The sequence below is a fragment of the Podarcis filfolensis genome, assembly GCF_964270895.1.
Source record: "Podarcis filfolensis genome assembly, chromosome: 14".
In the NCBI taxonomy this organism is placed as follows: domain Eukaryota; kingdom Metazoa; phylum Chordata; class Lepidosauria; order Squamata; family Lacertidae; genus Podarcis; species Podarcis filfolensis.
In genome coordinates, this window is record NC_139616.1 from 22,224,326 (window position 1) to 22,244,758 (window position 20,433).

The 20,433-nt window shown below is 45.9% G+C and overlaps 1 protein-coding gene and 1 long non-coding RNA gene across 17 annotated transcripts in view; one reads left to right on the forward strand and one right to left on the reverse strand.

The window, feature by feature from the left end:
• Positions 1-2,662: 2,662 nt before the first annotated feature.
• NR2F2 (nuclear receptor subfamily 2 group F member 2) lies at positions 2,663-19,202 on the reverse strand. Of its 4 annotated transcripts, none has more exons than XM_083586859.1 (3): positions 18,599-19,202; positions 8,051-8,578; positions 2,663-4,410 (listed from the first exon to the last, which is right to left on the reverse strand). In XM_083586859.1, exons 1-3 carry the CDS (start codon positions 18,639-18,641, stop codon positions 4,136-4,138), a joined length of 846 nt encoding a protein of 281 aa, XP_083442985.1. In that variant the 5' UTR covers positions 18,642-19,202; the 3' UTR covers positions 2,663-4,135. The 4 variants fall into 4 exon arrangements, with proteins under 4 accessions (XP_083442985.1, XP_083442982.1, XP_083442983.1 ...); XM_083586856.1 differs by lacking the exon at positions 18,599-19,202 and adding an exon at positions 10,708-12,734 and having other exon boundaries at positions 8,051-8,599; XM_083586857.1 differs by lacking the exon at positions 18,599-19,202 and adding an exon at positions 10,708-12,729.
• LOC310749752 overlaps positions 17,293-20,433 on the forward strand; it is a 63,011-nt gene continuing 59,870 nt past the window's right edge. For 3 of the 13 annotated variants that reach the window (XR_014541729.1, XR_014541730.1, XR_014541731.1), the window contains exon 1: positions 17,315-17,857. This is a non-coding gene — a long non-coding RNA (uncharacterized lncRNA). Of the gene's footprint in view, positions 17,858-20,433 lie in introns of all 13 variants that reach the window. The other 10 variants (XR_014541734.1, XR_014541735.1, XR_014541736.1 and 7 more) reach the window with 8 other exon arrangements.

A 20,433-nucleotide genomic window follows, 5' to 3' on the forward strand; every position in this document is an offset into this window, starting at 1 on the left:
CTCCCTTTCCCTTCACCCGGTCCAGTATAGTGAAGTTAATTGCTAGAGGGCAGGACGAAGGAGAGAGAAAATTAGAAAGGGTGTGTGTGTGTGTGTGTGTGTGTGTGTGTGAGAGAGAGAGAGAGAGAGAGAGAGAGAGAGAGAGAGAGAGAAGTGGGCGGAAAGAGAGCTTCTCCCATATGTGCTTTTAATAACATTATTAATAACAATCGTATTTCAAAGGCTCTTTCCCCTGCTGTTCTTTAAGTGGAGAGTCACTTTAATAATTTTACTTATAATTCCAACACTGGTGCTGGGAAGGGGAAGAACTCAGATTTATTTTTATTTTTAAAAGAAATCCAACCACCCTAGAGAGGGAGGCTTGAGGGAAATCTCCCGACACTTCAAGAGAAAGAGTTGCTCGTATTTAGCAGCTTTTTATAAGAGCTAGTCAATTTCACATAGGACTCCTTCTGAGTCCGGGCCCACTTCCTTTGTCCGGCTCAATTGCTCGGGGGGAGCTCCTTTGTTCTAAGTCAGCAGGCAAAGAAAAACTTTCCTTAAATGCCATAAACTCACACCTATCTGAAAGCCTTTAAACAACTCCACCTCGGAGCCTTTCCAAATATATGGATGCATATAATGGAGACAGAGAGGGAGGGAAGGGGAATGGAATGGAAAATTTACCGAGGGAGAAGAAGGAAAGTGAAATGGCGGGGTGGTGGTGTGGTGGCTGGAACTGGGTTTTTGTTGAACCCCTTTTACATTCAGCTCTTTTCTGCCGCCATCTCTCCAGTCCAAGCTCGATTAGGAAATTAACGTGGGGAAGCGAGGGAGCGGAGGGAAAGCAACGCCAAGAGAGACAGGTATATAGAGGAAGAACAACTGAGCAACAGCCCAGATGTCTGAAGGTTGGGGGGGGGGGGAGAGAGAGAGAGAAGAAGAAGAAAAATCAAGGAATGGCTTTTCTGAGGAGCTGAACATCATTAAGCTGCAATATGCCAGGAAACACATTTGCAATAAACGATTGTTTAAGAACAAACACCACCACACACGGAAAGCAAGCAGGCCAAAGCGGGGGGGGGGGGGGAGAGATCCTTCGAGGTGAAGTTAGAGAAGGGTTAAGTTCCCCTGTTAAGTTCATTCACAGACACAGACATCCTTTAGAGTAGGAAACAGTAACCAGCACGAAAAGCACCACTAAAACCGGAGGATCACTCTGCTCTCTAAACCAGCAAGCATATTTATCTATGCATCTCAAAAGTGCCTTGGGTTCATAGGAAAAAGAATCATTTGCAGCCATTCGCAAAGAGTACACCCATTCCTCGAAAATAAATAAAGACAGACAATGTCTGGTCCATATGCCTGGAACTGAAGCAAGCCATAGATGGAGTGTAGTTCACAAACTGGTGGGCTCTTTCCGTATGTATGTATGTATGTATGTATGTATAGGTCAGAATGTGTGGCTGGGGGTGGGGGCAGAAAGCCTTAGAAGAGGGGACAAGAGGCTGTTTTGAGTACACCCTCTATACTGCCCTCCTCCCACTCAAATTCACAAGACATCAGAGTTTTTATCAACCTGCTTTGGAGAGCTGAAGCGCAGGGAGAGCAAGAAAAGTTGACTGTAGGAGGGGACGGAGGAAGCGTTTTTGAGTAATTTGAGGGCAACAGATACTGGAGCCAATCATTTCAGTGGGAATCTGGCCTTTTACTCAATATGTTGGGTTGAAACAAATACACTACTATTTACAGCACAATCTCCTGCGTGCTTCCTTCGGGATAAATCCCATTGTATTCAGTTGGGCTTGCTCCTAACATAGGACTGCAGCTTTAAGTGCAGCGTCTTTTGGAATCAATCATACTTATTCCTAATCATAGTTAGACTCAGAATGCATTATTATAAGTCCTTCTTTTATAACGCTAGGTGCCTACACACACACGCGTGCGCGCGCACACACACACACACCTTGTACATTCTGTCTTATGGTCTGAGAATCTTTGGCTCTCTAAAAGAAAAGAAATGGGGAGGAAACTATGCAAATCCACTTCTGAGTTGAAAAGATCTCTCAGTGACAACCAGCACACAACAATTCCAGAGTTCTTCTCTATGTCACAGACATTGGGATTCAGAGCAAACAACTGACCTACATTTTCAATAATGCCACTTGGCTTGAACCAGATTATATACTCACAATACATACATACATACATGTGTGTGTTTCTGTGTACATGTGTGTATATCAGTTCCTATGTAGGCACTTAAGTGTGACAGAATTAACAGGTCATTGCTCTTTTAACCATCTCCTCTGCAGTTATTATTACCAGTATTATTTTTTGTAATTATCAAGAGGATAAGAGGAAAGGAAATGTTGCCATCTTAGGTTGCAATCCTATGTACTCTACGTACAGGTTGTGAAAATTATTTTGGGGCAATCATATTGAGGATTAGGTTGGCGACCTCATGAAGCCACAATTAAACCAGGAGCTGAAGCTGGAACATCTCACCATCACCACCAAACCACCACCATCTATTTTACAGGAAACACACACAAACAACACCTATTGTGTTGCAGGCCGATTCTGAAGCAGAGTCTATCTATCTATCCAAGGACCAAAACCTCTTCAACAGAAGAATAAATAGGAATATTTTACCCCAAGACATTTAGGAGAGCCATACAAGGTGTCAGATATCAAATAATATTTTAATTTCTGAATACTTTCAATTTTTCCTTGGAATATAACACACAAAGACTGGACCAAACAGTTTTCAGTTATTATAACTTTTACAGTATACAGAAATGTTGCACTTAAAAAAAAAAACCCTTCAGCTTTTTTTTTCTTTAAAACACAAAAACTGTAAACTCTAAGATACTGAATCAACCACATTATCTATAAGTGCCAACAGTAGTGTTATTTTTTTTTGTCATGCTGAATTCAATGGTTTTTTTCTTTTTTCTTTAAAAAAAGGGAAAATATCAACAAGTATTATAATACAAAGAGCTTGCAAATATACAAACAGATAGAGGAACTTGGTAACAATTTAGGACAACTAGGCGGAACCCAATTTTCATTCAAATTACAAAAAAGTTCACTTTGTGATGAAACCCTATGTGTGGTTTTGTGTGCGTGTGTGTATGTGTGTTTTCATCAAAACTGTGTTGTGTCTTAGACACAATTCCTTCTCCCTCCAAGAAATACGCATTCCCTTCCAAAATTCATGTTTTGTCTTTAAAATAGATATATATATATAAAAACCTAGTCAAGGGAAGGTGGGCTTGCGGGTGGGGGAATAGTTGTGGTTCTCTTTTATTCGATCTCAATAATTATAGCTGTCGTAGCTTGGAGCTAAATTTTGGCTGACTAGTTGTAAGTGCGCTTCCATCTTTCCTACTATTGTGGGGATTTTTTTTTCCTTCTCTTTATGTTCTTCTCATAAACCTTTCTGAGACAGTTTTAATTCTTTCAGAACTTTTTTTAAAAAGGATACACAGTTGTAGTTGTTTTTTTTTTTTTAAATGAAGGCAAGATTATATCAAAATTATTATAGAACCACAGAATAAACTGGTTTGGAACCAGAAAAAATACAAAAAAAAAACCCAAACAAAACCCTATAGGTACACAGACAACATAGGACAAATTAATAATTTGGAAAAGAGAGATAGATAGAGAGATAGAGAGAGAGAGAGACTTGTTTCCATTCCATTAATTTTCTCCAGATTCTTTTAAATGCACTTTTAGCAAGAGATTGTGTTTCAAGTTAAACACCCCAGAGAAAAGAAAAAAAGAAAAAAAATTCCTTTCCCCTTTTCTTTTAAAAAACAACGAGAGAGAGAGAGAGAGAGAGAGAGAGAGAGAGAGAGAGAGAGAGAGAGAGATGTAGCAACTTCTGGACAACAGGGGAATTCTTAATTCAGTCTGTAAAAAGTTCATATCACAAGTCTTTTTTTTTTTAATTAGTATTCAGTCCATTCCAATTATTCTCTCTTCATTTTTAGCCAAGATGCAACATCCTTGCTTAGCTGAAGGACGTTTAAAACAACCGCCAGACCCCAAAGTCACTCGCAAAAATCCTCCGTTCCAAAATTTCCAATTTTATTTTTTTTCAAATTCTCTCATCTGTGGGTTTGTTTTTTCCTCTCTCCAACATTTTTTCCCCTTATTGAATGGCCATATAAGGCCAGTTAAAACTGCTTCCAGACAGTAACATATCCCTGATAAGGGTTTCTATGGGGGTTTTACCTACCAAACGGACGAAAAACAATTGCTCTATGACTGAGGAAGAGACGGTGCGGAGAGATGGGAGGCGTAACAACAGTTTTCCAAATCGCGTAGGCTGGTTCGGATATTGACTCCTTACATACTCTTCCAACGCACACTGGGACTTCTCTTGTAAACTTTCAACGTGGGCTACGTCGGAGAGACCACACGCATCTGGAAGAAAGTTGGTTTCAAAGAGAGAGGGGAAAGGAGGGGGAAAGTGTCGTCAGTATCAAACAAGTTATAGTTCCCCCTTGGAATGGTTTAAAAACCAATCCCTCCCCCCCCCCGCAATCAAAAGAATAGTAATAATGTAAATAAAATCACAGCTAAGAACTGTAAGAATGAAGTCGTGAGCATTGCAAGATAGACGCTGCTCTTGAAATCTTTTGAGACTTGCTTCCTAGCGATTTAAGTCCTGCGGAACTTGGGGGGTCAACGTGCTTTGGGTCGATCTGCTTGTGCGCGCCCAAATCTGCGGATCTCTCCCTCCAACCCTACAGTCATTTATTTTCCCTTTTGAAAGTCAGGCTCGCTGAGTTCAAGTCTTGGACTTCCGAATAAGCCGCGAGGACATGATTCAGTCCAAGTTAAGCCCTGCTCAAGCTACAATCCCAAGCACAGAGGAGAGTCATGTTGCAGTCCTGTCTCCACGCTTCCTAGGGAGCCAGTCCAGCAAGATTTTTCCTCTGAGTAAACACGCGTTTGGATCTTCCTGTTCTTTCTTTCGGTTTCAACAGGAGCACGTGCTCTTTTTTTTTTTTTTTTAATAATATTCCAAAAGTCTCCCCTCCCGGCCAGGATTTTGGCCTGAGGTCTTGATTTTAAAATTAACCCCAAACCTTTCAGTGATCTCACCAGATTTTCACTGCATTGGGATGAGGGAGGGGGGAGAGTCTTTTGGCGGCGGGGGTGTATGGAGAAGGAGAAAGATAAGACATGGTCTTTCCTCACAACACACATGCTCGCATTGGGGAAATAACTGTGCTGAGTCTAATCTCAAAGGCCAGAAAAGAGAGTTTCATAAAAAAAGAAGAAGGCAGCAGAAACCCACACACGTTAAGAAACTGGCTCAACTCAGGATAATGGAGCCCCGCACCCAAAAAGCGATTCCCCCCTAAAGGAGACACCGCCGTTTCCCTCAGTCTTTGAAAGTGATTTAAGTGGTCCTTTAAAACTGATCTTGTCAGTTTAGCCTATTCAAAGGCAACCAAGCAAACTCTGATCGCTCTCTTCATTAGAGCTGTTTCTCTCTCTCCCCTTCTCATTCTCTGTCTCTCCCACTCCCCTTTCTTTCCTCGCCTTTCTTTCCAATCATACGAATATATACTTTTTATTTTTTTAAAAATGCATCTGTAAGATACGATTTTTTAAAAAGAAAAAAAACTGTTTAAAAATAATTTAGAATTCTTGCCACGCTTTGCACTAATATATAGATATATATATTGCCCCACTTTTGACAGGCTAAAATACAATGAGGTCCCTTTTAATCAGAAGCTGCCTTTGCTCAGGTTGTGACCTTAGCTGGCTGGGCAAAGCACTAACACATGCATATTTTTCAAAGCCATTAGAATCTAGATATAGATTCTATAGAAAGCACCAGTAAATATTATATGAAAATTCTCTACATCTAAATAACACATCAGCCCCAGTGCTATTGGGGCGTCTTAGCTGACAAATCCCTGCATCCGTTCCCCCCATGTTTTATAACCCCACAAAATCAGATAACAGAAGCTTTATCTAAGCTGGGAAGGCAATTTACATACAGATCCACATTTTGCAAACAGTCATAAATTTCGCACTTTAGACAACAGCTGAGAGGTTTCCCCCACAAAGGTAACAATATTAATCACACTACTGCAACCCACTACAACACCAGATTTGAAATCAAATGTTTGGGGTTCATATGTAGGCCTTAAGAGGCTCAGAGAAGATCCTCAAGAAGGAAATAATGTGTCCTTTTAATAGAGGACACACACACACACACACACACACACACACACACACAAGCACACTGTTCCTTTCTAGTGCTGCCTCTGATAATTGATCACCTCTGAGTCCGACTAATTTAGGTGGGCAACAAATATTTTTGGCCAGGGGGTGGGGGCAGGCAGAGGTGTAACTGTGGAAAGCAATAATATATAAAAGGAAGTTCAGGTCACGACCTAAATTTTGGACAATGTCCAGAAAGGCACTCGGTTTCCTCAGACCTCCCTTAACATAACAAGGACTGGATTGTAAATCCTAATTTTCCCACATAAACTACTGATGCCTCGGCCTATTTCCTCATATCAAAGGTATTTTTAAAATGAAAGACAATATTTTAAAATATATCTATCTATCTATCTATATACCAATGAGTGATTACTTTACAGATCCTGCCTCCATTCATATGGTCATCACATGACCACTACCCAAAGCTGCACCATTACTTACAAGATAAACACACACACATCACTATTTATATTCTGAGAATCTAGCATACTGTTAGAGGCCTGATCCGATGAATTATAATTTTTTAAAAAGAAAGTATGTCTTGAAATTATGTTGCCTCCAGAGTTAATATCAGATATATTACTCACCCAGGTTGAACCACAGCTAATTAGATTTCATCATGCATTCCATTATTGTTTTATAACTGTAGCGCTATTTATATGCAGCAGAAAGTTGGCACTGAAATCTCTCTCTCTCTCTCCAGTCCCCCCCCTTCTTTTTTGGCACTTTTGATTGTTTAACAGTGCAACTCTACACATCTACTCAGGAGTAAGCTCCACAGAGTTTCATGGGGATTGCTTCCAGCCAACTCTGATAAAGGACTGCAGCCTAAGTGACACTTTTTCAACATGCATTTCTTTTTTGTCTTTATTTAAAGAGGAGTTAAAACAGAAACCCATAATGTTGCAATTCAGGGACTACAGTTGCAACACTTCTTCACATTCCTTATCCCCGCTGCTGTTATGCATGAGTATTGCCACTACCGCTAGGTTTTTGTATAGGGGGCAGCAACTTGAATTCCAAACACACATTCTTGCTTCAACTTATTATTATTATCATTATTATTTAAAATACACCTAGCCCCTCTGACCATGGTTTAGACCCACTTTCTCCCCCTTGGCAATCTGCTCCAAGGCCGCCAGGTTCATGAGAGTTTATTCACCCTCAGTCCTTTCCAGAATGTGATTGATTTGTTTATTGGATACTCTAGTTAGAGCTCCAGCACATATCCCCCTCCAATATCCCTTTAATTTTAGGATTCTTCTATCTCCTTCGAAGTAGGCTTTCTGCTTGGTTAAGAATTCCACTGGTTATTATATATATCTAAAAAGATCCAGCATACTCTGGTTATTTATCAACTTGCTATGCTTTAACTATATCAACCCAGAGGTTATTTTATTCGAACATTTAGCGAAAGTCTTTATTCCCCCTTCGCCAACAGTGACTGCACATGGCTCAATAAAAAAGTTATTCTGTCCATATTACATTAAAATTGAAGGCAGAATATTTGGAGGGTTTTCCTCCTCGAAATAAATCGTCTCTCTCTCTCTCTCTCTCTCTGCTTCAATGCTAGGCACCCTTGAACTAACACTGGACGCAGCGAGCCTTACTTCAGAGTAAACATGCAATAAATAGGATGAGAGATGTAATCTGCTCATTGCTTCTCCCTCCCCCCCCCAAAAAAAACCCCAGTTGCGGTGTTACAAGTTCAATTCCGAATTTTCTCACGGAAAAGCCAAGGAAGCTGGGTTGGAGCAGGGGAGACTTTCAGATTTCCTCGCTCCCTCCCTCTCCTCAGAGCCCCCACCCTGTGGCTTACCTGAGGTGAAAAGGACGATGGCCTTCAAGCAGCTGTATTCCGCCGAATCCACGTGTAAGGCCTTAAGTTTCTCGACCTGTTCTTGGAAGATTCGTATGTGGTCCATAAAGGCTACAACTCGGTCGGCGGACATGGGCGAGGCGTGCAGGCCGGCGGCAGCCAGGAGCGGGGCGACGTGGAGGGGCATGGAGCACTGGGCCGCGTTGAGGACAAACAACTCACTCCAGGTTAACCTCAGCAAGGCCACCTGGTCGGTGATCTGGAGGTCGGGGAAAAAGGGGATATTCCGGGCCCACTCGACGGCGCTGAAAAGCATCCGAGCCGCCAGCTCGCAAATGTTCTCGATGCCCATAATGTTGTTGGGTTGCATGCACTGGCTGCCGAAGCGCGAGGTCGGGTAAGGCTCTGCCCTCAGCAACAGGGAGATATATCCGGAGAGGTACGAGTGGCAGTTCAGGGGGTCTCCGTTGGTTAAGGCGAACTGGCCGTGGGTCGGCTGAGTAGGTGGCATTCTGCCCCTCTGGACGGCTGCAGTAAATAAGGAAGAAACTACAGCAATTAATATCTGAATTGCTAAGGAAGCCCCTTCTGGAGCTAGCACATCTAAAGCTACTTTATTTTTATTTATTTTTTTATTGGGGGGGGGGAGTTTGCTCAGATTCAAGGGTGAATTAAAGAAACTCAGGAGGGTCAAGGAGGTGTAGAGAAGCTGGGTCTCTCGCTCCCCAAATTGCTGAGAAGACAGCAACCAGCACTTTGGCAAATATGTCAGCGGGTGTCAATCCAAATGCACTTTTTTGTGGGTCGGGGAGAAAAGATGGGTGAGGGATCAAAAGCTTGGGGGGGGGGACTGCAGAAGGCAAAAAGTAATGCCCCTTCCTTGGCCAAACGAACAGCCAGCGGGCAAAACACAATCACAAGCGGCTCTTCCGCCCCCTCCATTCAATCGCCAGACGTATCAAAACACAATTAAAATAAAATACTCGAATTATCTTCTCTCCACATCGCTATTTATTTTTTTTTGAAGGGAGAAACTGGCAGGCAAGGGCCCCCTCCCCATATTTTCCAAACGCCGCTTTCCCCGAAGAAGGAGAGTTGCTGCTGCTTCCTTTTTAAAACTACAACACAATCTATATCAAAGGAGGAGAGAGATCAGATTAGAACTGCAGCCACACACGTCCATAAAATAAAATAATATCAAACAGCACGGCCTATTGTTACATTTCCTCGCCATTCATTCAGAGGTGGGGGTGGGAGCGAAGCTTTGGAAAACCCCGGGATCGGCTGTTTTTATGGAAAGTGGGCCTCTCATTTGGTTCATAAATTTACATGGTGACAAGAAGAGAGAAAATGAAAGACAGAAAGACCCACAAAAGCGCCGAGGGAGGGGGGTGGAGAAGGAAGACGAGAATGTGGACGAGAGAATGTTTTTTATTTTATTTTGCAGGGGCTGGATCTGGCTCCAACGTGGCCCAAGGTGGAGATTGAGCGTTTCAGAGAGCGAAGGAGGGCAGCCTTTAACCCCCAAACATAAGCCAGACACCGGAGGTTGGGAGGAGGGGAGAGGAGGAGGAGGAGGCGAGCGCAACGCCATTAAGGAAGCTACAGGCTCGCCTTTCCTTGCCCTCTCGGAATCTTCCACCACCGAGCTCCATCTTGCTCACAGAAACCTCCCTGGTTTAAACTCTGTATTTATTTGTGTGTTTCCTTCCGGTGCTTAAGATCCCCGATCGCTCTCTCCCACTCCCCCGCCCCCCGACCCGCAACCCGGCTTGCTCTCCTCCACCCTCCCAACCCCCGGGAAAAAAGAACTGGAATAATACATAAATGAAATCTTGATTATTATCAGGGGCATAGGCCAAACAGGACCCCGCGCGCGCGTGTTTTGAGAGCGCGAGGTTGAGCTTTCTCGCCCGGACTGGGGAGGAGAGAAAGCCCCGGGAATTCTTGGAAGAAGCCTCGCGGAATTTCTAACCGAAGGGAACCTCTCTGGCAATTGACTGACTGATTGATTGATTATTGGGATTAGCAACGCGAGGAAGGGAGAGAAGTTACAGAGCTACGTCTGAGGTTATCTTGCACGTTGTTTGGGGAGTGGTGGTGCCTACGGATCGCTGCGGGCGGTGGAAGGGTGGCCAGGAGCAGAAAGATCCCAGCCAGCCTCTGACCCCCGCCGTTGGACAGAACCCACCCCCCTGGAGCCCATCGAATCCATTCTAAGGTATAACGCACAGCATTTTCGTGGGGTAGCCATTGTGTTTGGGGCTGGTGGGTTGAGAGGAAAAATAAAATAAAAATGGAATCTAGCTTTTCTTGGAATCAACAAGCGGGCCAATGTTTGTCAGGGAAATGCATTCCACCCACCCCCAGCCTCTCACACTCCACACCACGTTTCCTTGTCCTGTTAAACTCACCTAACCCTGCTTTCCCAAGGACAGCACCACACGCCCCATTCCAGGCCATGGCAAAAGAAGAGGAAATGTACACAAGCTATGCAATCCCAGAAAGCAACCCATCTCTAAAATCCACGGTCCTAGTCCTCCTCATCCCACGCTGGTCTCTGTTTACATGCGCACGCAAATCCAGAGACCTCCCGCCCTCTTTCCCCTCCCCACCGGGGTGGGTTGAGAAGTGGAAAACAAATGAAATTCCAATACCTTCCCGTCTCATTCCAACCTTGAGGCATTTTTTGAGGCGACAATATTGGCACTGGTTGCGGTGATGTTGGTCAATGGGACAGTTCCGGTTGGCGCGGCACGTGTAGCTGAGGTTCCTGCGGACGCTGCGCTTGAAGAAACTCTTGCAGCCTTCACACGTGAATTGCCCGTAGTGCTTGCCGCTGGACTTGTCCCCGCACACCACGCACTCGATGTGCTGCTGCTGCTGCTGCTTCTCGCCCTGGCTCTGCTGGCTGCCTTGGTTGGTCTGCGCGGGCGTGCTGGGAGGGCCCCCTTGGCCCGGCGTCTGCGGGGTGTGCGGGGCGCCCGTCGGGGGTCCCGGCACAGGGGGCGCTTGCGAAGGCTGCGTTCCTTGCGGGCCGGCCACATCGTCCTGCGGGTCTCGCCACGTGCCAACTACCATTGCCATATCTATGGGACACCTTGGCCAAATTGCTCGCCCCCCGTAGCTTTCGGTTGCCAGCGGATCCGCTTCTTCCGAGGGCTGAGCCCGCAGCTCTTCAGCTAGGAAGCGTCCTTGCGAGAGAGACCTATTTATCTCTCTGTCTAGATATAGATAGATATAAATATATAATTTAGTCCACCTTTGTTTTTATTTGTTTTCTCTTTCTTTTGCTGTCCTCCCCAGTTCGCGTTGGCGAGTTTTTGTTCCCCCCTTCTTTTTTTCCCTTTTTTGTGGAAGTTGTTCGGCTTGTGTGCGGTTTCCCTTCTTTTTCTTCTTCTCTTCTACCCTCCTCTGGTCCTTTCTTTTTAAATTAATTTAATGTCCTTTTTTTTTTCTTTGCTTGCTTGCGCCCCACTTTTTCCTTGCTGGGCAGTCCCCCAAAATAAAGTCAGCAATGCGGGTCACCAAAGTGGGGTGGGGAGGGGAAGAAAAGTAGAGCAAGAACGAGGAAAGAGAGAGAGAGAGGAAGAAAGAAGAAAGGGGACGAGGAAGGGGGAAACAGAGCAAAGAGGTTGGAGGCGATTGTCTGGTAGCAAATGAATAAAGGAGAAAAGTACAACAAAAATACAAAAGAGGAAGAGAGGAGGGAGAGAGAGAGAGAGAGAGAGAGAGAGAGAGAGAGAGAGAGAGAGGCGATTCTCTTCAGAGGTGCCCCCCTCCCTCTCTCTCGGGGAGCCGAGCAGAGTTGCAGGAGGAGAGGCTGGTGTCTGGGGGCCAGATCCAGAGAAGCCCGCAGTCAGCCATTCAGGAAAGCCATCGAAAGCCAGAGAGGGGGGAAAGCTAGCAGCGGCGGCGGCGGCGGCAGCAGCAGCAGCAGCAACTCCGGCGCGCGGCCGCTGGAGGAGAAGAGGGAAAGGCGCCGCGGCAGAAGATCCCACGCTCGGCGCGGCGCTCCGGAGCCCCGTCCTTGCTGCGCCGCCGCCTCCTCCCGCTGCTGCCGCCGGTGGGAGTGCTGGGATCGGATGCCCCGCTCGGAGTTTGGCGAAGCTGTAGAAACATCAACCAGGGAGGCAGGGAGGGAGAAGAGAGGAGGAGGACGGGAGGGAGGGAAGGAGGGAGGGGGGGAGGGAAAAGAAAAAGAAAAGAAAAAGCCCTGGCCAAAGAAAACAAACAAAAAAAGCACACACGGGACGCGCGCGCACACACGAGACACGCACACACGCGAAATAGGCTAAGGGAGCCTTTTGGGGGGTTCGGGTTCCCCCCTGGTTCCTCGGTGGTGCGTCCCTCTCTCTCTCGGCGTGCCTCGCTCTTCTTCTTTCGCCCAGCTCTTTCTTTCTTTCCTTCCTCGCTTCTTTCTTCCCCCGTTTCTTTCTTTCTTTCTTTCGTTCGTTCGTTCGTTCGTTCGTTCTTTTTTTTTTTTTTCCTCCCCTCCTCCTTTGCTGCCGAGGCTACTCCGGCTTGCTCGCTCGCTCGCTCGCAGCCGCCGCCTCCTGCTCCTGCTGCTGCTGCCGCCGCCGCTTGCCGCTGCCTTATGCTGCTCCCGTTTCTTTCGCAAGTGGGTCTCTTTAGCAAAGCTGCTTCCTCGCACAACACATGGGGCGATAAGGGGAGGAGGAGGAGGCGAGGGAAGGGAGAGAGAGAGGGAGGGAGGGAGGGAGGGGGTTAGGGAGGGAGGCGGCGGCACTGGAGGAGGTGGGTGGGTGGGTAGAGAGGGCTGGGGGGAGGGAGCGAGCGAGGAAGAGAGCGAGAGCGCGGTGGGGGGAGACGAGAGAAGAGTGAACTCTCCCCAAGCTCAGGAGCCCCCCGACCCACCCGCCCCCCTCAGCCAGGGAGAAGGATAAAAGGAGTGCAGGAGGGGGGGAGGAGGAGGCGGGGGCCCGAGTGGGTGTCGTTGGGTGGGTGGGGGAAAGCAAGGGGTGGAAATTAATAAGAATTAATAATAAATATCAGAAGCAAAGAGAGAGAGAGAGAGAGGAAGGAAAATGCACCAGATTCCACCCCCCCTTTCTTTTTGCACGCATGCAAAAGTGGAGATTTTGGAGCGGTCCTTTGGCGCTGGGGGTTGGAGGGGGGGAGAGAGGAAGAGAGCTCTCCTTGCAAGCAGAAGAGATGGGGGCAAGCGAGAGAGGGTTTTGCACGCGCACAAAAAGGTAAAGGGGGAGGGGGCAGCGAAAGGAAGAAAGAGAGAAGGCGAGAAGAGAGAGAGAAACGGGGGTAAGAAAAAGAAAGGGGAGGGGAGGGAGAAAAGAGAGAGAGAGAGGCAAGGGGAAAAAAAGAGAGAGACCGAGAATCCCAGTGATCAAATATGCTAAGGAGGGTGGGTGGGTAGGTGGAGTGGGGGGGGGGGTTAAAGGAGTGAATGCGATTTATAGGAGCGGGGCTGGGGAGAGTGGCGAACGCTTTCTCCGCGATCAGCTCACCCAGCTCTCTATATAGTGAACTTTGACACGACGGCTGCAACTTAGCACACGTTGCCATGGCGACCGCTCGCCTTATAAGGCAAGAGGCTGCCTTTGACTGGTCAAAAGCTCCCGGACCTCCCCTCGCCCCTCATTGGGCAGTTCAGCCTTGTGCACGGCTGGGATGGCTGGAGCCCCGGGAAGTCCGCCAGGTCCTAAAGGGAGCTCGGTTCTTTGCTTCTTCTTCTTCTGCTGCTGCTCCTTTCTATCTCGTCAACACCCCCCCGCGCGCCCTTTCCCTTTCCCCCCTTCTTCTCTCTTTCTCTCACTCCGTAACCCCCCCCCCCAATTTCTTTCACCCAGCTTTGAAACTCAGAGCAACAAAAGTAAGATTTGAAGGGGGAATTTTTCTTTTAAAAAGAAGAAGCATTATACATATTTTATTTATTATGGGAATGAGGGATCTAGCAATGATTTTTTTAAAAAAAGTCTTGATTTTGCGCGCACACACAGACACACACACACATATGCGAGAGGGTGGGTGGAGGTCGGGACACCGCTCCTTTTTAAAGGATGCTAGACAGGTCTTTGTGAGACGACGGACTTTCTGAACTCTTTTGCTGGGAGATCAACAGTACGGTCCATCCCCCTGTGAAAGGCTGAGGCTTGAGGAAGAGAGACAGCTCTATCCTCTTCCTGCCACTGTTGCTGAGCTTAGGTGGGGAAAAACAATTTCGTTCTTATAGGGAAGGGTCATTTCAGCTGAGCAGTGGCGTTAGGGGAGCTGTATGTGCCTGGGTTAAAGAAATTAGACAAATACAGCACTGTAGACAGCTTGGGTCGCAGCGGTGCTGACACAGATTGACACAAACGCTGCCCATTTCGGATTAAAGTTCTACAGGTAGGTGGGTTGAACTTTTAATTGCTTGATGACACGCAAGTCAGAGAATTGTTTGTTTGTTTTTCTTAAAAAGAAACACCCCTTCTTTTAGAAAAAGAAAAAGGAAGGAAAGAGAATACACTCTAACCTTGGCACGATGGTCTTGTAGAGAGATCTATGGACACAAACGCTAACTTGCTCTCACTTTCTGACATGGATGTGCAGCGAGGGAGGCCGTTAAAACTGGATTTCGAGCATGCAGATAATTCCCATTTTTAGCTTAGGAAGTCTCAGCCTTCCTAACACTCTAGAGGAGGCTGGCCCGTTGGGGGAAAAGATGCAGATAAACTGATTTGCTGGCACTGCGTAGGAATCTTTTGAAAGCTGCTTGCTCGACACATACATTAGATAGACATCTATCAATGTATAGGGGCGCACACATCAGAGGCTAGGGTAACAGACCTCAGAATACTTAACCACACACTTCATTGTTCCCTGAAGCCTCTAGCATTCCAAGAACCCATTCCCTTTGCTCCAAAATCCAAACAGAAATGGGGAAAAATTAGCATACAAATACACACATGCATACATACGCGCAGAACGCCTGGCCGCCTGTACATACTCCCAAATGGGGAGACGTCTAACCCAGATGCCTTCTCAGGAGGAAGGCGATGATAGCGAGAAAGGGGAAAAAATCAGAGAGGAAAAGGGAGGAAAAGGATGGAGTTAATCAAACCCAGAAAACACATTTACAGCCTTTTCGCATTGGATTGGAAAGACCCAAAGTCCCCCCCCCTCTCACCACCCCTTAAGAAAGCATATTTCCTCTTTTATGTTAACAGGAAGGAAAGGGGGAGAATTTCAGAACAAAACAAAACACCCAAGCATGGCGAAGTACATTTGAACCTCTGCAACTTGATTTAATTTTATAGCCTTAGACGAGGTTACATATTTAAGTCATCGCCTAGCTGTGGGATCTCTCGCGCTGCAATCTAGAGGCAAACTGACCTCCAGGCAGAGAAGTAAGTGTTCCAGCGAAATACATTTGCTGAGAAGGACAAGAGAAAAATGATAAATGGCAGGCTAGAAACAGACTCAAAACTGAGAGTATATATATTTATATAACTCATATATACCCCCACACGCACTTGCACACACAGACTTCTTGGAGAGTGTGTGTGTGTGTGTGTGTGTGTGTGTGTATATATATATATATATATATATATATATATATATATATATATATATATAATACACAAATACACACGAGGTATGTCCAAGACACATATTAAATGAGACAATGGGGATCCCAGATACAAATATCTGGATCTGGAGCTGTAACCCTTTCCATCAGCTCAACGCTATCACGTTGCCACGTTCGTACCACCCACCCCTTTCTGTTGAAGAAATAAATGTCTGTTGCTAAGCTTGCAGGTGCTACGGACGAAGGCAGGAAAGTTGTAACATGAACTCTGCTTGTTACTGGCCCTGGCAATATTGTCCGTTTCATACGGTCAGTTTCAAAGCGAGCGGTGGAATGTTCTATTGATTAGAAGGACTTGGCCGCCTGTAAACAGTGGAAGATGCCCTCTATGATCCAGAAGAGATGGAAATAATCGGCCTCTAGGATTGCAGAGAACTAGCGCCTTCATACACCCCCCTCCATATCTCTCTCTCTCTCGTGTGTGTGTGTGTGTTTCAGAGTATGGAAATATATATCCTGGATATATCCTGGATATATAGGTGATCACAGCCTATGTAAGGAAAATTCTCCCCATATATCACCACCATATCTTATTTTATCAGAAGAAATCTTATGATTCTGCTGAATGCAAAGACTACCAAAATAAAAATTAAAAAATCCGAAAGGGGAAATAACGACCCTTCTGTATTAATCGTTTTCCTGCAGGATCGCAAAAAGAGAAAGCAACTAATCACCGAGAACTAAAATAGACGGAGCTCACTCAAGCCCTAACATCAAATGCTTTGATAGTGTACGTCTGTTCATCCAAAGGATGGAACTATTAAAAATAGCAGAGGTGGGGAGTTGGCAAGTTCATGGCTGACTGGCTGTTCATTCTCTCTTTCTCTCTCTCCCCCTCCCCACATTACACAGCAACATAGGATCGCTTAAAGAGAACGATTCTCAATTCATCATCCATAACTGTCAATTTACAGAGCTCAGTTATAATCCCAGACCTTATTTATTGCCTTGCAAGTAAGGATCCATTTTGCAACTTCTGGGGAGAAGCAATAGTGGTATTAATAATACCTATCCACGTTCCCATTTTTTAAAACAGGTGTACATTCATCAGGAGATCCGGGATGTTAAATAGAAAAAAGTGTGGAATGTTTTATGGGAAACGTTAGGTTACGCGAGGTGGGGAAGCAGGAACCTCCCCTCTTTATTTTTTCCTGGCGAAAGGTGCGGGGATGGGGAGAGTTTGGTAAAACAACAACAACGACAACAAGAAACCCTCCCTTCAGTTCTTCCTGGCTTCTTTGCAACGAAGTTTGGACCCTCTGAAGTGAAATCAGTGGGGGGAAACCGCTGGGTTACGTGGGGGGAAGACTCAATGAATGCTCACTGTGTTGTTTGCCTCCCCCCCCCGCGTCCCCTCCCAGCTCCATCCGAAGAGCTATGAATGGGGGAAAGTGGCCCTCCATTGTGCGACACTGAACTTTCAAGTCAATGTAATTTTTAACCACTGGCTTGTGGTACTTTGAAAATCACCAGGGGCTGTCAGAGTCGGGCCCTCTGAAAAATTTACAGTGCTAAATTAGAACATATGCTAGGAGAGCGAGAGATGGAGAGAGAAAGAGAGGACAGAAGTGTGTGTATTGGTGTGTGTGAGGCGGGGGGGGGGGGGGGAGGAGGAAGAGGACCGGCTGGAAGACTCCAGAAGTACAGTATGCGTCTGCCCCCTAGCGTAAGTCTTTCATCGGCCTGAAAAAAATCCAACTTTCAAAGAAACGCTGCTCTTAAAGGGAAAGGGACGTGGGGGGAGGACGTAGGCAAAGCGAGACGGGGGGGGGGGGAGGCAAGCAACTCCTAAACTTCTGTACGTTTATAATATGATTAATTCCTCCGGATTGCCAGTTAAGGAGTTATGTCATTTTAAAAATAAAATAAAATAACATCTTTTTGTGCTCCGGACTTGCAAACTTCCGAAAAAATTGTGATTTTTTTTTTTTAAGGGAGGAGGCGACATAGGATGGATAAGGAATCCCCCGGCCGGTCTAATAGGGAGAAGCGAGTGTGAGCGAGTGCATGTGCGTGCGTGCGTATTTCTCGCGCTAGGGAAAGTCTAGAGCTCTTCCACGCGGCTTTTTTTTTTTAAGTGACATCAGCCTGAAGATTATTAATCCCCCCCACTCCCCAACTTCCAACAATTAAAAGGAACAAACAAAACTTTGCGCCTGGAAACCTGGATTTGGCAACAGATATCCCCTCTGGCAGTGGTGAGTACCTCTACTTTATCATCCATCAGAGATTTTAAGGGGGTAAGGATAAAGCGGAGCTGCGGAACGGGGACTGCAAAGAAGGCTAGTCGTGAAACTCAATTTTGCTCCTGGAAGAAGTGGGGGGGGGGAGAGAAACCCAAGCAAAAACGCACGTGGCTACAAATTCTTGCAGTTTCATTTCCTATTCCTTGCCTTAGAGAGGTCCCTTTTCCTCCCCCCTTTTCAATCACTGCTTATACCCACAGCAATACGACCTTGAGATTTTAGACTGGTTCTGACTCAGAGAGGCATCATCATCATCGAATCCGAACCGGATTTGGAAGGGGGGGTACCCTTTGGATAGCTGGAAAAGGGGCTTTATAGAGAAGCATATTTTTCACGACATACACCCACACACACATAGGGACCTTTCTCTCAATTAGTAGTTGATGTAAAGTCCACACACAGACATCGTTCCCCCCCCCCCACGCTCCCGGCACAAATCCCGCCCTCCCCACGTAACCTTTGAAAGCAGAGTTTTCGTCCCCGACCCTCAAACCATTGACTTCGGGGGTGCGGGGGAAGTTCTCTGAATTTCAACGCAGGGCATTACTTTTGCGCTTCGGATTTCAGCCTTTAAAATGAAATAAGTAAGGAATGAGAGAGGGGGAGAGAGACCCGCACGGCCACAAACCAGGTCGCAAGGAGAAGGGGAAAGAGAGAGAGAGAGAGAAATTTAAAAAAGAGAATGAAACATACCCAAAACATATTTGCCTTGTTCAAGATCCCAGATCGCTTGCATCTTCTTCCTGTTGTTTGGCAGCTGATGGCTTTTAAATTATTATTTTTTTAGGAAAAAAATTGGGCAGGAGAAAACCCCCCCTTAGGCAATGAAAACGTATCGCCCTGGTATTTATCTTAGCGATTGTACAAACTGATTTTGGAAAGGAGAGCGAGGGGTGGTTACTATTGGGGGTGGGGGTGGGGGAGAACCTGAAGGGATCAGCGAACGAAAAAGAAAAAAAGAAAAAGAGCGACGAAAGGATAAGATCTTTCTCAATCTATAAAGGAATGTGTTTTGCCCCCCTGTGTATTTTGAGCGTGGAGCCTTGGAACAGGCGGCAGGGAGGAGAAATGACAATAATAATAATATCCTATATATGCACACTCTTAAGTTTAAACAGAGCGGGTCCGAGGGGGAGTTTGCTTCACAGCGGTTGAAGAATGCGCGCCTCGCCTTTAAGAAAAAAAAGGGGGGGAGGAAAGAGCCCCCACCCAAACGTTAAGGTAGCAGATATCTATCTTCTCATTCCTTAGAAGGAAGAACGCCTCGTTGCACCTTGTTTGGGGCTGGAAAGACGACACTTTGGAACACACACAGACACACACACACCCCTCCCCCGATTGGAAAAGAGGAGAGAGAGAGAGAGAGAGAGAGAGAGAGAGAGGAATGCGCTTTCCAAATTAATGCACGTATTGGTAGAGATGGACTTCCAAAGCGGAAAGTCATCAGAAATCGGGGTTAGTAGGACTTCAGAGAGCATTAGCTTTTCAGGCAATGAAGGAAAAGAGAGGTATATTAAAAAAAACCCACACCAAATGGATTGGGGGTGGGGTCTTGGGCGAAACAGAATGAGCTGGGGCAAAAAGTTCGAAGAGTTATAAATCCGGAACTTCCTCCCCCCTCCCTCGCCACTTTTCTCCTTCACTCTCTATCATGGGACCCCCTCGATCTGGAGCGTTTAAAGAGACCACAGATATCTGAGGTCCTTTATGTGCTTGTCAGACTTGGTGCTAATTTAAATAAAACAAAAATACCAACAAAGATAACCTCCCCTTGTGTTAATACAGACACCCCCACCACCACAATGGGAAGGAAAAGCACCTTTTGAAGTCTCCCCCGAAAACTGCTTCTGGGGTTGCCCATAGAATTGTTCTTAATTTTGCACAAAGTGTGGGTGGGAGGGATTCAGTCTGTACAGATTGTTGTTGTTTAAAAATTACAAGCGGCCACAAATTTCGTTTACTTATCTGAGCTTTTACAAAAAGAAGAAGAAGAAAAATATATGGGGGATGCACTTAATTTAATAATGAGAGGGGAATGTGCGTGTGTGCGTGGAATATCACCGAAGGTACCTGGGAAAAAACCGTACTGTGAATAAATGTCACAGGTGACAAAAGGATCATACCTTTCCTTTCCTTCTGCTAATTTCTTAGATTCCCCACTCCCGGCCTTTAAAAGATGCTTCTGCAATTAACTCCACCACCTCCTCCAGCGTTAATTGCATGTTTACAGGGCTAATGAAATTTACAAATGGGTTTGGCCCACCTCAAACAATGATGAAAAACTAGAGAAGCAAGTTTAATTACGTCCACCGAGGAGGTTTGCTTGGCGAGGGTGGGGGGAGAGGAAAGACAGGGTATTGATCAGAGGGGGGGCGGGGGGAAGGTGACTCATTTTCTACAGGTCATTAATGACCTTAGATTATAGGCCTGTAAAAAAAAATCCCCTTTCCTGGGAATGCCTTCGAATGATTGAGACTCATCCCAGTCGGATGGATTTTGATGATGGTTCTGGTGGGGGCACCTTCTAT